The sequence below is a fragment of the Crotalus tigris genome, unplaced genomic scaffold, assembly GCF_016545835.1.
Source record: "Crotalus tigris isolate CLP2741 ecotype Arizona unplaced genomic scaffold, ASM1654583v1 scf7180000019924.707973, whole genome shotgun sequence".
Classification (NCBI taxonomy): Eukaryota; Metazoa; Chordata; class Lepidosauria; order Squamata; family Viperidae; genus Crotalus; species Crotalus tigris.
In genome coordinates, this window is record NW_024097775.1 from 456,278 (window position 1) to 474,236 (window position 17,959).

The window sequence follows — 17,959 nt, forward strand, 5'->3', positions numbered from 1 at the left end:
CAGCACTAGTCAACTATTTTCTGAGCAGGAGGGAATTTCACAACCAGAATAATCTCTTATAGGTTGCTAGATAGTACACTGCTAGTATATAAAGAAGCCTCAGGAAGATATCCCCAGTAGATTTTAGTTGCTAGGCAGATACAAAAGGGAGTACACACTTTACAAACAATATGACATTGTATGTCTTTACAGCACTTTGAATTTAGCAAATTAGCAGCAACCTAGCCATGACAATTTGGACCAGCTTCAACTTCTAGCTCAACCTCAAAGGTAACCCAGATATTGAACTGAAATTACCCAGTCAAGACCCAATTCTACAATCCTGCTTTGTGAAACAGAAGGAGCAGAACAAAACTAATGCTATTATCAAGTTTACATTGCTTCAGATTTAAAGGAGGGGAAAATGATATGTGCGTGGAGGTACTAATAGACCACCCACTGACAATGGTTAAAGTTGCTGTATCTTTTCCTTGGATCCCAAGCTATCCAGCTGCAGCAGAATTGTAAGAAAAAAAAGCACATTGGGATATTAACTGGTGCCATTTTTATTTGCAACTAGAACACTATATTTCCTATGGATGTATGTTACCTACATTTCAGTTTTCTTCATGTGGAATTTGACCTAAAGGTTAGAAGTATAAAAAGCAGATTAGCAATCTGGAGACAATTTTTTTTAAAAAAAAAATATAGTAGTTGACTTCTCTTTTACTTGCCAAATCAAGTACTTCTTTATAAAAATTGTCCTTGCTTGCTATAAGGATGAGTAAAATGATCTCAGCAATGGAGCCAGCTAACAACTGAATGGTACTCAGCTGAGACTGGTTTCACGCAGTGAGATAAAGGAAACTCATAGTAGTTTTCATTTTTCCACTACAATTAAAATTGAAAGCAACAGGCCATTCTGTCCTCTAAGTCCTCATCCATCCTAAAGAACAGTTGTGCTCTGGATTTTGTCCTTCTGTTGTAGAATTCACTGTTGCTACTATGTGATGTTGACCACTTCGGTCTTTCTCACTATAAGTGACATACTACAATACTGTACCACTGAGAGCAAACTAATTCCCTACTGAATCTGCAAATTTATTGCTGCCTTTGACCGCTGTGTTCATTTTTTATTTTGTAGCTCTTCAATAATGTTGCAAGGATGTTTTTTCTCTGATGGTTTTAAGACATCTTCCACCAGCGAATTCAGAGAAGAAACAGATTTCAGTGATTTTTTTTAATACATGCCACCTTCTTAAGAATATGCTGTTGCTTTTTCAATGAAGACCACAAGGGGATCACAAAATGGAATTCTTTACTGAGCTTAATGGTGGATATTTTGAAGAACATTTTCTACAAGCCTATAGCTTCTAGGAGATGATATTTTGCATTGCCATCTGCTGCTGGAAGCATGCACTGCATCTCATTTCCAAATATTTCAAATATTATGTTGCCTCTGTCTGAATGTTTTTAATAACTTAATATTTCAGATACAATACTTGCCAAATCATTTAGCAAAACAGAAAAAAAAATAAAGGACCCATTCTATCTGATTCTTAAACTTAGATGTTATGATAAAATTGTGGAAAGGGCTGCTCTTCTCTCTTTCCCATTTCTTCTTTGAAATGTGGTTTTAATTCATTTCCAAATATTTAATAGATGAATATATACAGGATTATACCCTCACTATCCCTGTTTACAAAAATGTGTATGTACATAATCCCAGTATGTATGTTGTTCAATGCTGCTGAATCAAATATATAAAATATAAATGATATGCAAGGAGTATTTCCAAAAAATTAATAATTCTGATTGCAGTTGTGGAGAATTTTGCATCTTTATATCGACTGGGATGGATTCTAACTTCTGTGTTACTATATAGAAAGCCAAGGCCTCATATCCCATCATATAAAAATGGCATGTCTGACCTGTTCCACATATTGGATAAAAGAGTCAGCTGAAAATTGAAGGAGCAACCCCAACCTTCCTACCTTCATTGACATACAGTACTTAGGAGATGAGTAGAATCATTTCTTCAAATAAAAAGGTCTTCAATGAGATAATAAGTTTGTAATGTGTAGAAAAAGTTTCAAAATAAGTGCATAAGTGCATAATGACGTAAATATTTATTTTAAGAATGCTACACATTTATTTTGGCAGATAAGAAAATATTCCTAAAGTGTAGTCTATTTGATTGCCTGCATCATTGCTCAGTTATTTTTACTATAACTACTATCATTAACACTACTATGATTTGATCCCGTTGGAACATCTTACAAACTAGGTCCTAAGCTTTAAAAAAAAATGTTGTAGGGTTCTTTTTTTTATTAAAAGGAAATTCTATTAACTAATTTTGCCTGCAAAATATTATTTGCAATATTAATTAAAATAATTGCAATATGAAATTTGCAACTCTGTGAATTTTCCTAGTGATCTGAACTGCAAGGACCTACCTGTTTCGTGTCTGTGGGGATGTTTCCTATGTCAAACTGAATTAGTATAATGTGTCTCTGGAAGGAAAAGGAGTGATATTACATTTTTTAAAAAATTCATGTTGGAAATGTGCATGTATAATTTGTAGTATTGTGACGGCATGATTGTTGTGGTTTGTAAAATCGATTTTAACTTCTGAAACATGAAAAAACAGGAAAATGCATTTGAATGGTGGTGATGGTGAAGAGTTTAAAGAAAATGTGTATTTACTATTTTTTCCCCCTTCCAAATTCTGATCCCTGGAGACTGCATGGATAGGTTTTATTGGCAAGGTTTTTTAGAAGTGGTTTGCAATTGCCTCCTTCCTAAGGCTCAGAGGGAGGGTCTTGCCCAGCTGGTTTTGTGCCTAAGGCAAGCAAAGAAAACACAGTCATCCAGTTTCTAGCCTGATGCCTTAACTGCTACACCAACACACCACTCTAAACCCCAAGAATTAGGACTGCTACTTCATCTCTTCAATAATTCATCTTCTCCCAAAGAATTAATATCTTTGGTACTAACCACTCCAACTTTCTCTAAAGTGCTACAAGGTCTGCAAAAAAGGACATTAGATGCTATAACTGGCACATGGGCTGCAAGCTGCCCACCCTTGATCTAGATGTTATTATTTAGTTTCAGAAACTGGCAACATATAATATGACAGTTTGAACTCTGAAGCTTCTATAGGTTTAAATTAGGCTCTTAGCAAGTCACTTGCCTTTTTAAGTATAAGCAACATTCCAATTTTCACAAAATACATCTTGTTTATAATTTCTGGCCAGCATATAAGACAGATTCACTGCAGGACCTAGATTACAAGTATTCTACAGTACTTTGGTAAATTGGTAAACTAATCAAGTTATTAGGAAACCAATTAAATCAAAGGTGTGGGAGCTTCTCTAGAGGGAGGAAGTATAGGAGGCCAAAAAGTTGCAGAGGGCTTGAGTTGGCCTCAAAATGACCTCAAAAACACAACAAAATAAATGTCCAAATATCCTGAAAATGAAATAGTAAACCAGAAGAAAAAAAAATTATATGAAAGATTGTTGGAATGCAAATTTCAGTGTTGGAATGCAAATTTCAGCATTTCATTCCTAGTTACATATAAGTAAGATTTTTGAATTTTGTATAGTAATGAATACACTTTACAGCCTTCCCCACTCTGATTATTTCCAGCTGTGTTGGCCAACAGTAGCAATGGTAGAACTTATCTGGGGGCTCCCAGGTCATGCAGGATAAATATAATAACATTCATCATGTGAACAGCAGCAATAGTCTCTCAAATGAAAAGTGCAGTTGGTATAAATAAAACATCTCCATTTGTTCTCTATCTTCTTGTAAATTATTAATTAATAAATATTTTTCCAGTATTTTGGAAGCAAAAAATTAAGAGAGTGGAGCGTTCACAGGAAACTTCTAAAATGAGAGAACTTGACATTTTTACAGACATATCATCCTAGAAAGTAAAAGGGAACAAATACCATTTCTTTCTTTCTTTGAAGTCAGATGAAAGGATTTTGTTATTATAGACATAATAATCTTTAAGGAGGATGTGCATGCCCAGCTGAAAAGACTGAAATGGAAGAAAACAACTCAGAAAAATGTGGTAGGCAAGGATTTGTAGGATTTTGTTTTTATGCTCAGCAATACACAATGGTCTAAGATGGTGGTCTAACAGCAAGCATGCACAGCTACCAAATCTACACATATTTATAACTATTAAGAGATAAGTACTAAGTTGACCACTTCATATTCTATTGGAATGAAGGAAAACAATGGAAATTATGTCTCAAGAGGCAACTGGACTGTTTTTTGAGGCAAAGAAAATATTTTGCTTCATCAGCTTTTTGGATGAAAGTCTTCTTACTCAAGAAACAGCCCAGTTGCATTTTGAAAAAAACACCTTTGAGAAAACTATGACCTGGATGACTGGGAATCTTTATAGACAATGGAAATTATGGTAGAAAAAAACTTCTAATTTTTTCGGGTCAACCAATCCTTTGTTTTCATCAAATATTCACAGCTACCAAGTCCACACATATTTTGTTTATGTATGAAATAGTTATCAAGACACTATTAAAAGATATATTCTCCTTCAAGTTAGTGTTGGGAGAGAAACACACCCATGAGATACTGATTTTAGAGTTTCTGCTAGAATTTTTACAGATTTTCCAACTTGAAATGACAGGAAACATTGCCTTCATTTTCAGCAGCCATGATGAAAAGGTTGAAAAGTTCTATGAAGCCCCAGAGCTACAATTTATTCAGACTGGTCTCTTAATTTAAGAAACTGTAGAAGTCTTCTCTAATCCATTCATTTTCTTTCCAGAACTGAAATCAAGCTGCAGATTAGGGAGATCTGCTTCCACATCAGGTGTTCCTCCTCCCTCTGTTCCTCCTCTCAGGCAAGCCACTGAACTGCAACCGAGCCAGGTACCATCGTTAGCCAATCGTGAATGACTTCCTGTGATGCCACATGCCAAATGTTCTCCCTTCTGTGTTTGTCTACCATCTGTTATTGTAAATTGTTCTTCTGCGTGTTTGATTTGATTTCTGTTTTTATGATATATGTGTGTGTGTCTCCCTTTCATAAGCAAAGAAACCTTATCGTTTCTAGCATCAAGCTTTCTTTGCAATGGTCTCCTCTTTAACATTTATTTGTCTCCATTCTGTAATATGAATATGGATCCTGTTTTTACTCTGTGTATTCGTTGAATATCTTGTTTTGTTTCTTAAAAATGGTCCTGTGAAGTAATTTTCTTTTCTGAAAAATTCTGCTGAAAAGCAGCATTTTATAAATTTGAGTTTTATATAATGTATATTTCTTTTAAGCATCTTGTCTATACCATTTTGTACTAGACTTCTCAGTGACTTTGTATACACAGTTTGAACTTGAATCTCTTTGTATTCTGTCATTTTGAGTTTAGTGCAGGAATAATTAAATAAAATTGGGGTGTATGTGTGTGTGTGTGTGTGTGTATCATGATTGTGTGTGTATACATATATATAGTATATATACACACATAAATCATGCACATACATACTCAAAAATACACAATTTAAGAAAAAGTTTGTTTCATATTTGTCTGAAGTAATTTTGTTCCTCTGAAACTCATAAATTACATATAATCATATTGGGACTGGTTCATAATATCCTGTTTTTATAAAATAGCAAAGACCTTACAATAAGCTGTTTATGGACTATGAATACCTGGGAGATTGATGTGTTCTTTGGACATGGTTTTGTATTTTCCTTCAATAGTGGGGGTCCAATGTTATTTAATATTTGGGTACTGGGCAGGTTTTGCTCTGTGGCAATATGCAAATTAGTATTGTTCTGATCCATACTGGTCCAGCACAGGTATGGTCCTCAAACTGTTTGAGAAAAATGTATATGTTAAAGGAAATATAATTCTTTGGATAAAAGCTGTTAGGAATAACTTTTTTTTCTAGCTTCTCTAAGCAATCTTTATATACGGAGAGGGAAAAGTTGTCTCATTCAATTTTTATCAAGAAGCATTTGGTTTTTTATTTCTCAACACAGTGATTCATTGATATGACTTGTAGACCATACCTAATTGTTCAGCTGCTTTTTCTAGGTGATTTATGATTCTTTCTATATATTAGTCCACATTTTGACTCTACAGTTATATTGCCCTCTAGTGTAATTTACTCCCCATAAATATATTCATGTGTTGTAGATAAATAGTGCATTTGAGATTCTCTGCTCATAACAGAAAGCAACTATTCTCTTCCCAAATGTGTCTCAAGTTTCAGTCTGTTTGCCGCCAGCTCATATAGATACAATGCTATCCTAGGTTTTGAAAATTTGAACAATTCTACATACAAGCACACCTCAACTTATGATCATTTGCTTAATGATAATTTGAAGTTAGAATGGCACTGAAAAAGTGACTGATGATCTCTCGCATTGTCAGTTATGACAATCACAGCATTGCTGCAATCACATGATAATAGTTCATGTGCTTGCCAGCTAGCATGTATTTACAGGAGTTGCTATGTCCCTGCATGATATAATCACCATTTGTGATCTTCCCAGGGAGCTTCCAATAAGCAATGGCAGAAGCCAGCTTTACTTAACAACTACATGGTTCACTTAATGACCACAGCAAAAAAATGTAGAATCAAATGTGACTCACTTAAAAACCTCACTATTCAGTGATGAAATTTCTAGTTCCAATTATGGTCATAAGTTGAGGACTACCTATAGTGACAGAATGCTTTGATTGGAATGTTTTGCAGGTCCTCAAAACTTTTGTAAGGTCTTCATTAAACCCTTCAAATTAGCACAGCAGGAAACGAACTAGGCAAGAATCTTTTTATCCCAATGAGCTCTTTTTCTATTTGTAGTCAGATTTTGTTTTATGCTTCAGATGTGATAGTCTCATCTCATCTTACAAACTTAAGGGGTAGAGTTTCTTGTAACTTGTGCAGGCTAGAATGTCACCAAAATTATTACGTTAAGAGACAAACAAGATCATCTGGGGAGAAAGAGTAGACTGGAGGAGGATCTATTTAGCAGACTGGTAAGGTGATATTGTCCCAAACACGATATAAAATAATTACTGGAAAATGTTCTTCCTGCCATGATGGTATGTCATCCATATCCATTCCTTATTTTGAAATGAACACTCATGCCATAAAATTACAGCATAAGCATACCCCTTTAGTGTTTTGCTATATATTTTTTTGGATATGTAGCCACATTAGCTATATTATAAAATGGGATGCAGTGTTGGGAATTGATGTAGATAGATAGGTAGAAAGATAGAATAGGCACTTATTAAAATATATATCCAATTTAAAATGGCTATTTGCAATATGCTGAAGTTTTGCATCTGCAGAAGTTGCAGAGAAGAAGCATCAGTCTGTGTATACAACATGGAGGAAAAGAAGAAGACATACTTAGCTTTATTATATGATTGTTGAGATCATATCCAATGACATTTTTATATGAGTGAAAGAGTTAGCTTATGAAATAGTGTATTCAATTATCTCATAGCACGTTATAGGATCAAAAACTGGTGGAACAGGGCCTTATTTCACTTAAGTGTTATTAATGTCTTTCCTTAAATCCAAAGTATGAAGGCAATATTTAATCCCTCTTTTGATTTACATTTGTTTTGAAATCTATTATCACATGTAAAATGGTAAAGACACTTTCATATTTTAACTAGCTTATGGAGGAAATGGATGAAAGCAAATAAAAGAAGATCTAACATTAGAGTTGCTATGTTTTATGTGGTTGGCCTGTAACATCCATTAAGAATAGTAAAAATAGATTTAGTTACAAGATTAACTTAAAACAACCAGTTGCATGTCTGAATGTCATAGCCGTACATGAACCATCAACTGAAATTTCTAATGATAACTCAACTATATCAACTAATGATAACTATAACTATTTCTAGTTGGGGTAAAAATACTTAGGAATTAATACATTCACCCAGTGTTAAGGATTCAGGGTTACCGATTCACGTACAAACCAGCCTTACTACTTTACTAACTGGACTTCACATTTGTAGATTTTTAGTTAAGCCTGAAGGTGTAATGTGCTTGAGCTCCCTTCCACTTTAGCTTTCTTTTCTAAAAAAATACATAATCTCCAGCATTTTTATTTATACCAGTTTTGTAGTAATCAATAATTTCATATCTCAAATCTAGATACTAGGATGTGGATTTATTATGATGGGCACTGATACATCATCATCATCAACATCCTCTCCAAAATCCTTAGACAATCCCAGTTACTTATAACAGCAACCAAACAAAAAGCATAACATCCATGCTAACATAGACATATTACAAACATAGAAATAGATAAGTGACAATTATGCTGCATCAAACACAAATGATAGAATAGTTAATGTTTCAAGGCACTCTGGGATGCTTTTACCAATTTCTATAAGATCATCAACAAGTGGACCACTCTAGTATCTTAGGGAGAATGATATCACTATGTAAAATAATTTTTATGGCCTTATCACCCACTGACCTTACTAGCTTAGGACATCACCAGCAGCCTCTTCCTGATGGATGTCCTCAAACAGGTTGATTTAAGGCAGTCTTATAGCATCTGTCTTCCTTACAGATGTGCCAATAGATACAGAACTTTTATAAGTTGAAAGTAGCATCCATCTAATTAGCTTAAATTGTATCCAAAAACCTACAGTATTGGTAAGCAATGGTAAGCAGGGCCCACGAAATAGGTATAAAGTTATCCCAGCGATGAGCGCAGTCATAACGTTGACTACTGCATTACAAACTGACTGTAACTTCTGCAATGTTAGTACATTGCAGAAACCCAACAATATGGCGATGAAGACACGTGAGTCATTGTAGCCAGAACCTCTCACTTCAAGAAGTTTCCAACCCAGAACTGAACAAAGATTTTTCTGCAGAGATGTTGTGTTAGAAAAGGTCTCCTTAGAATCTGACTAGTTTTAGATTTAACCCATAATTGAAAAAGTTTTATACTACTTTTTGAAACACTTCAGAATTATAATAAATAAAAAGGATCATTGATAGATTTCCAAAGGTGTCAGAAAGCATTGGTAAATATATGTAATTAAAAAAAAAAAATCAAATAGCTGTTTTGGATCAATGGCTCCATCTTATGGCAAATAATGAATGTGCAGGATTCTATTTTTATAAATTAGTTTTCTTCAACTTGTTTTCTTCAGGTATTTTGTAGTAGAAATCCCATTATTCCTAGGTCACTATAACATGAAGCAGACTTATATAAAATTATGATAAAAAATGTTGCTGTCCTGTCATTTAATACTTTAAAACTTTACCCTAATCATGACAGAATTTTTTTTATTATGTTATAAGTCTGTTATTTTTTATATTTTATTCTTTATTTTTCTTGTTGTTAGTTATAAACTCAGTTCAATAAATAGTAATGTTAATTAGTAATAGTCAGATTTTTTTGATATATTATCAATCAACTTATAATTATTTTATTTTCAGCACATACCAGCACTTCAGAGTTGCCTAAAAATGGGGAAAAATCAAATACCTAATTTATGAATGTTGATATTTTCAAGCATATTTTTTTTCTTGGCATAGGGTCTCTTCTGCATTTTGGGGGGAAAGAACTTCACTTAATGTTCAAATGAGGTATTAAATAAGGAGAAATTTATTGCAAAGTGCTATAGTTATTATTTTGGAATTAATACAGGAATGTGCATAGTTATTCTTTGGTTGCCCCTTAATTTTATGATGCAGTTTTTGGATCAAAATCCATACACAGTAATATATTTATGGAAAACTTCATGCAAGCAGCATATGAAAAATGACAGCATAAAGATGTGTTTGTTAAGGAAAATGAATTGGAAAATGTATATATTGGGATAAATGTGTTACAGAACTGAATATGATTCATAAAACTGGATCTAAATTTTCAAGCAGATGTTTACAATGCTATCACTACTAGGATACTATAGCACTATGACAGTACAGAAATAGTTTCTTGAGCTAGAAGTTTAAAGAGTATCTGAACATAACTAAAAATTGATCATAATTTAAAAATCCCCATCCTCATGGATAGTGCTTCTTTTCCTATTGTATTTCTGAGGTCTAAACCACATTTTCTAAAGGGCATAATTTATCTGCCCCCCCCTCACCCACTTCACATTCAAATTTTATTATAACTGTTTTAAAAATGTTCTTTCTCCCTCCACTTTCAAAAAAGGAGGCACCTCTATTCTTCTGCTTCTGAATGCCCGGATTCCTTTTAGCCATCATATTGTGCAGGACAAAAGCACTGAATGACTTCTAATTTAGAGACATGGAAATATCTACTGCAACCAGGATTGGGAAAGGAATTTCTAAGAAGCAAAACAATGTTTTAGAATTTTCTTTAGATTCTTTAATTCTCCATCACTTTGAGTAATTGGAGACCTTCATCAGTCTGATAGTATTTCTGGGACAAAATGCCCAATGGAAATATAAACGAATGAGAAGAATCAGTCTTATACTCCATCAGCAAGGGTAGCCTTTTCAAAATTAAACCCTCTTTATATTTACAGAATTTCTTGGCCATCATAGTCATTGCCCAAATTCTGAGAATTAAATCTACATATCTAGAGGATACCATGGTTGGGGAAAAACTGAGCAAAAATTACCTTAAAACTTAAAATCTCCATTGAGTCAAGCTTGGCCTTGACTTTATTGACATGTGCATGTATTATTATTTGCCAGGGTCTCCTTCTGGAATGCTTCTTCTATAGTCTTATTAAGGTTATAATCATAAGACTTTCTGATGGCCTCCATTTAAATGGTAACAATGTCTGACCCTACATAGCTTTTTGAGTTGAGCTAAGGTTGATTTGGTACTTAACACTTTTAGAATTATTCTATAAGTGCCTTTTGGGAGGTGGGTTCATTTGTAAAAGCAGCAGGGAAATTCATTCCTGCTGTTTTCTAATTCTATTGATATATGTGTCAGTGGCTACTGAAACTGTCAAATGCTTCCCTGAACAGCATAATTGTTAGGGATGTGTGAATATTTGATTTGGAGTTTCAGTTGAAAGCAAATTAGCTTAAATCTCCATACTGAATCAATTTTTCAACTTACATGCTTATTCTAAATATAAATGTTAATTCATATTCAGTATATCCAAACTGATTTAAATTGAGTTGATTTGATATGGATTACTTTGCACATGCCCATGTGCATTTTTATACTCTGAATCAGTATGAATGAAATTGTTGCAGTTTGAATGTGTCAATCAACAGTTCAAATTGAACTAATGCAATGATCCTTATCAAATAGTCACACAAGTAGAATCATCTACTCCTAATAAATATTAGATCTATCAAAGCAATACCAAGAGAAGTAAAACTACCTGGGCCTAAAAAGCACTGTAAAAATTAAATTTAATTGTCCTTTACAATACAAAATGAGATCCTTGAAAGGAAATGAGAAATCTTAATTCATCGATAAATTTCATTTTCAGTCCACCTTTCACTTTTTAAAATTATAATTTTTTTCTATTCTGAAGATGTACAATTGAAGATGTACAACAAAAAAATTATCAAAAATTGACTTAAATTGATTGAAATCCTCATCCTGAAGCAGATTTAGGAAATGTTTTCAGCAAGGGAGAATTATATTCTATCTATCAAGTTAAAAATAAGTGATCTATTAGAAGAAAGGGTTGACAACTTGAATTCCAGGCTATAAATTAGCAATACAATGAAAACAATAATAAGTAGAAATATTAATAACTTTGTACTTTGCAAATGAATATATGAAGGCAAAAGCAATTATATGTCAATATTTTTAGTTTCCTAAATTTTGTATTATTTTCTGCCAGTCAAAAACAATACAAAAATGTGTAGAGATACTAAAATTAGACTGAAATGAGTTTTTGGAAATATATATAAGAAGTTTATCTACATTTAGTGACCATTCAAAGTTACAACGGCACTGAAAAAAGAAATAACTTATGACCATTTTTCACACTTATGACCATTGCAGCATGATCACATGATCAAAATTCAGATGCTTGGCTACTAACTCATATTTATGACAGTTTCAGTGCCCCAGAGTCATGTAATCACCTGTTGTGGTCTTGTCATAAGCAAAGTCAATGGGGAAACCTATTCACTTAACAACCATGTTATTAACTTAACGAGCCAGCCACAGGTCTTAAAGTTGCCAAGGCTGTAGAGCCCTGCTTTAGAATACTTCTTTTCTTTAAACATAATCAGAGAACTTTGACACCATTTCTTTGCCAACAAATTTGGTAGGACCTTTCAGAAAGTGATTTATCCCAGCTGGGATTTAAAGTCATGGGTTTTTTCATATGAAGTTTATAGGCTTGTAAATATCAATGAGTTCTTATAAAAATATGGCAAAAATAAATATTTACATATATCTATGAAGGATTTGTACTATAATTTCTACAAAAGATTCATCAACAGTGTCCTCAGAATGAAAAAAGCAAATAAAATTGAAATTAATTGTAATAGTAGCAGTCTTAGTAGTAGAAAGAACAATAACCTTAGGCCTATAGGAACATACTGCTGCCATGTTCTGTTACTATTCCTCTTAATTCTTCTCCTAATGTATGAATTGCCACAATTCTGAAAGCGTAGACTTGTTTATTACTTCAAGCAGCAATGATAAAACATCATGGTTTCTCTTAAAGATTCAAAAAAATATGGATGAGTATGTAAAATTTGCTGTTGCCATAAGCAATGAAGAAAAAAAAAACCCTAATCAGTTCATTATCAGTATAGCTAGATCTTGCTGAAACGTTCTACAGAAAACTTCATAGAGAAGTCGAGACAAGAGAAAAGGAAAGAGACAGTAATTCACTATCTGTAGCACTACAGATTTGTAGTACTACAGATAATAGTATAGAATCTGTACTACAGAATCAATAAGTTTTGAAAATGTGAAATAGTGATGCTTCAAAGAATAAGTCCCTCTGATAAAATCTGAGATGATAGAATAATAATTCACACAGAATTATATATCATAATCTATATTAAATAAATCACAATTCATTGTTGCAGCATAACACATTTGCTTGACATAATCAGTTAGTGGGTTCTTTGGAATATCTTTAAAAATCTAATGGATTTGGTAATCCCTGTCTTTGATATTTCCATCATATTGTCACATCTTACTTTGTTTTAGACTGTTCTTATATTTTTGCTGATCTCTGTAATACAGTAAAATGTATTTTCAAAATGCAAGATCTATGTCCATATAACATGATGAATTACAAATAAGAAAATTATTTTAGAACTTAGCAATTATAAAACCCACCCATTAAGCAAGGATACCATTTCATACATAGTTCGGACATACATTTATGACTGACTTCTTGCAAATTCTCTTAACATAATAATTATATAGTCTTAAATTTTAGAATCTGAGTCAACCTTTTTGCAGAATCACAGTATAGTTCTAATTAAGGTTCTAGAAGATGTTGCAGATGATTTAGCTTATTATTTTGGATAGCCACTAGAGGGAGACGTTAGTCTATTTTCTTTTAATACTATCTACTTCCTCCCCCCAAAGACAACTGCTTGTACACTAAAAAGCAATTTAGTTTTTAACCTAGCATTTTAAAATCTGTTTTCCAGCACAGCAGCAAGTATTTAACTGCCTTATAGTTTTTCTATTCAACTGATCCCAAATTAGATATGTTTCCTCATAAGAGTGTTGACATAGATTTCCTTTCTCTGCTTTCCTTCTCATTTTAAAATAGAATAAACTGATTCTTCTTTTATGTAACATTCAGGAGTTGTGTGACTAATATTGGCACATAGAGAATACTGTCTCCTATGCAGATAAAGATGTGTGTGCTGGGTGTCGTGGGAGATCCTTCTTAACAATTAGCTGGTCTAATAAAGCAAATTTCTACAACTCATAAAAGTATCTCACCAATATTTTGATTGACAGCATGAACAGCTGGTTTGTTCTTGGAGTCTTTCTTGTCCTCTTTCCCTCATATATGTTGAAGACACTAAATGTTGAGGAATGCACTACTTGATTGAATGTTGCCATCTTTAAATGTGACCTTGGACATGATTGAAAAAAACTAAGTAGAGTTTTATACTCAAGAAAGCTGGGCTACTTTTGGTTGTTGAAATAATAATACACACTTCTGCCATGTATCTTTGATTTACAAATCCTTTGAATTCTAATATTACACAAGCAATTGTCCATCATTTGAAAACCTGATAATCTGGAAATAGAGATTTTTAAGATAACTGAGACTAATTTCAAGCTGATATGAACAAGAATTTCATGGCAGAAAAGAGAGGCCACAGGTCTATCTGTGACATTGTAAAAATGTTATAAGAAATCCCATGAAAATCTCTGAAACTATTTATGATCAGTCAGTGAGATAGAAACTGGAAATAACAAAAAGTAGAATGCAAATGTTCTGAAAATTACTATATTTAGCTTAACTTTGGGGGCTCTTGAAGGACAGAAGGAAGATAAGCGTACAAAAGAAATTGCAATATTACAAGAAAACAAAAATTCAGCACATCCCTAAGACTGCAGACAGAAAAGGGTGTGTGAATAAGAATCCATAGAAATATCTATTACATTATTTGAGTATCCAGTGGTTTCTTAACTCCTGATCCTGCACTTCTAGCAATTCAATCTCAGCAAGATACAATATATAAAGATTTTAATCAATTTCAGATATTTGTTTTTAATCAGTCAACAAATTAGTGATGCAACAGGCATGATTCTAAGAAAAAACCCACTGAATGGAAGGGAACTTTCCATGCCTTGGGTGGCAGTGGGCTGGCATCAATTCAGTTTCAATAATATTCGTAGTATAATTTGTCTGCATGTAGATGTGGTATACATGATCACAAACCTTTTTAGGAGCTTCTTCAGAAGGTAAAGATAGCCTACTTACTCACAGCTTTGTTGCTTATAAACCATTTTTCAGATTTTTAGATGGATATATGAAGACCAGAAAGAACAGCAATTTTGACTAACTTTTATCCATTCCCTCCATTTAATGAAATATAAAAAACATTTTTAGAAAATCATCCTGTTATGCCTAGTCTTTGGCAATGACGGATATACCTCATTTTTTTATTCAAAAAACTATTCATTGGAACCCATGATTTGTCTTCTTTTTTTATGTCACAATTAATTTAATAGTCTATGATAATTTACAGCAAAGAATCATAGATAACTTTTTATCCTAGGTAGCAAATCTTCAGGGTATAAAACAATTAAATGTTAAATCCCTGATTTGGCCTTTCAGCAACATTTATTCAATTCCTTCAATCTTTCTTTTCTTCATGATTTATAATGTAGTCCTAGATCATCTTAAATGCAGTTGTGTAAAGTATGCAATCTTAAGAATCCAATCACGCTTCCCTGGATTTTATTCTATTCATAAATGTTTATATAAACTTTGCTAGGAGACCCACAACCTAATGTGCATGTGCGCACACACACACACACACACAACACACACACACAATCTTAAAACAATGTACAACAATTATAGGAATATTTCCTTAGAATAAGTCCTATTGATTCAATACAACTTAGTAAATGTCTTAAGGATTGCAGCGCAACTTTTTAAGATGATTGATGTTGACCATGTAAACATATTGTTTCATTGATTAATATGAGGACAGATTTAACTTCTTGGTTAAATGAAATTTTTCATTCGTGGAATCTTTTTTTTTTTCAAAAAATCAAAATATGCTGATTAAAGTTTATTACCCATTTTTAAATTGCTTTGGGGAAGCTATGCTTTAAGACTTTCCTTTTTGTACAATTTAAAGTATTGTCATTTATAAAAGAAGACTGGAAATAAGGTTGCTGACATTTTGAGATTTATTTTTTAAGCAAGCTAAGAAATGACCTCCCACGATATTGTTGAATTACTTTCATACAAATGCCTTCTTTGCACCTCTGTTTGAAATGCTGTGCCTTCATTTTTTTTTTTTTAAGTGTACCTTTATGTTTAACTCAGGGCAACAATGTTGTAGAATATTATTCATACATTTAAGAACATAAGAATAAAAAGTGATATAAAGCCGAAGCTCATTAAAAAAAAATGGGATCGTGTGTCCTGTTCCCTTCTTATTAAGGAAAATAAAGAGCCAATTGAGAATATGATATAAATAGAATATCACTTGTTTCATCTCAGATACATTTCCATTTTGTTAAGAAATATGGCGTTTTTATCATTTTGATATGGAAATGCAGTGGATTTTCTGTATTTATCTCTGTGTGTGAGAGAGGGAGACACTACACAGCGCATTGTGAAAAGATTCTGTTTTTATCACCATCACTTTGTTACATCACAGACTGCTCTAGCCTTGTTGCCATGGTGATCATGATTTCATCAGATTCCCTCAAATGTTTGTATAGCCTTATACAGTATATTGCACTTACAGCACCTGTATAGTACTTTGTCTGTATACTGTATGCCCATAATTATGTATATCTATTCACCCATGTATGTATGTATAGTTTGTTTATATATCTGTATATGTACATGTGTCTCTTCATAGTCTATCATTGAAATGTTTGAATTATTCATATACATTATATGTAGTATGCAAGTTATAATCAAGTATGGATGCCAGCACTCACTTTTGATAATTTATAACCTTCATTTTGTCTTGTTGAACAATGAAAATAAAACTTTATGTATTTTAAATGAGAATTTTAAAATATTACTTTTTAATATTTTTTTTACCTATACAATAACTCTTTAAATCCAGGAGGGGCTCATACCAGTCCAATTAAGCTCTCTGCAGAATGGTGATTCACATATATTCTCAAATGACCTGAAGACAAAACCTACATGCATTTAAAACAAATATTAAGACCAGCAAGACCAAAGTAGTACTGATGAGATTTTCAGATAAAGCAAATATGTCATCAGGAGAAAATCAGCACAGAAACATCAAACTAAGGATTTCACTTGGCACCCTCTTGAGAGAATGTATATATTCAATATTTTACATTATTTCTATGATATCCCATTCCTAAACAAAAGATAACAAAACAGAAAATCCACACATTAATAAAATAAAAATTTATAACTTGATACAGACCACAATATGCCCTAATATGTATCATTTATTCTGCTGTTATGTAACTAACTGTGCCTGGACAAAGACTGGATACTTATATTAATACTGCTTATGGCTTCCATGCAAGGCTTTGTTCCTAATCATTTTTTTTCCTTAGCCATAGAGTTATCACATGAAAAGACCCTAATAACTTACCCATTCCTGGGTTTTAGCTGGTAGATTAAAAAGGAAGGCGAAATTGCTACCAAGAATTGGGTTAATAATTCTTAGTAGTTGCCATGTATTTGAGGCACTGATGAGCATTCTTGATCATGCTCACCTGGGATTGCCTTCTTCCAAGAGTTTCAATCAGTTTGAGCAGAATGGGCATATTGCAGATCCCACCAACCAAACAACAGGCAGGAACTAGAAGCCAGGCCTTTTTCCACGATGGCCTCTGCTCTATGGAACATCCTCCCTTTGGAGATTAGAATGGCCCCAACTCTGCTTTCCATAAGGCCCTAAAAAACTGGTTATGTTCTCAGCCCGGGACCCTGAATGTGATCAGGGCCCCATTTCCTAGTATTTCTAACTAGCTATTGGCTATTATGTATATTTATTTTGAATGTTTCTATTGTATCTATTGTTTTTTTAAAAAATAGTATTTTAACTGTAATATATTTTTTAATTGTAAGCCCCCAGAGACATTGATTGAGATGGGTGACTATAGAAATTGAATAAGTGAATTTAAAGTAAAAAAAAAATGATACACTAGACAACCTGTGACCTATTGGGTCATTGTTTCAGAGATAGTTCCTCATTAGATTCCTCAATGTCTTCAACAATGGCACAGCTTCTAATGTACCACATTCAAGTTCTTTAAATTATAGGTAAATATTCACAGATGTATCTGCCTTGAAAATAGCCTATTTTGAACTCCGTGGCAGAGTCA

At 33.0% G+C, this 17,959-nt stretch overlaps 1 protein-coding gene across 3 annotated transcripts in view; it reads left to right on the top strand.

The window, feature by feature from the left end:
* Window positions 1–17,959, top strand: part of NYAP2 (neuronal tyrosine-phosphorylated phosphoinositide-3-kinase adaptor 2) — a 138,601-nt gene that overhangs the window by 106,897 nt on the left and 13,745 nt on the right. For all 3 annotated transcript variants that reach the window (XM_039364904.1, XM_039364905.1, XM_039364906.1), the window contains one exon: window positions 4,784–4,887. In XM_039364904.1, the coding sequence (XP_039220838.1) occupies window positions 4,784–4,887 (104 nt within the window). The remainder of the gene's footprint in view (window positions 1–4,783; window positions 4,888–17,959) is intronic.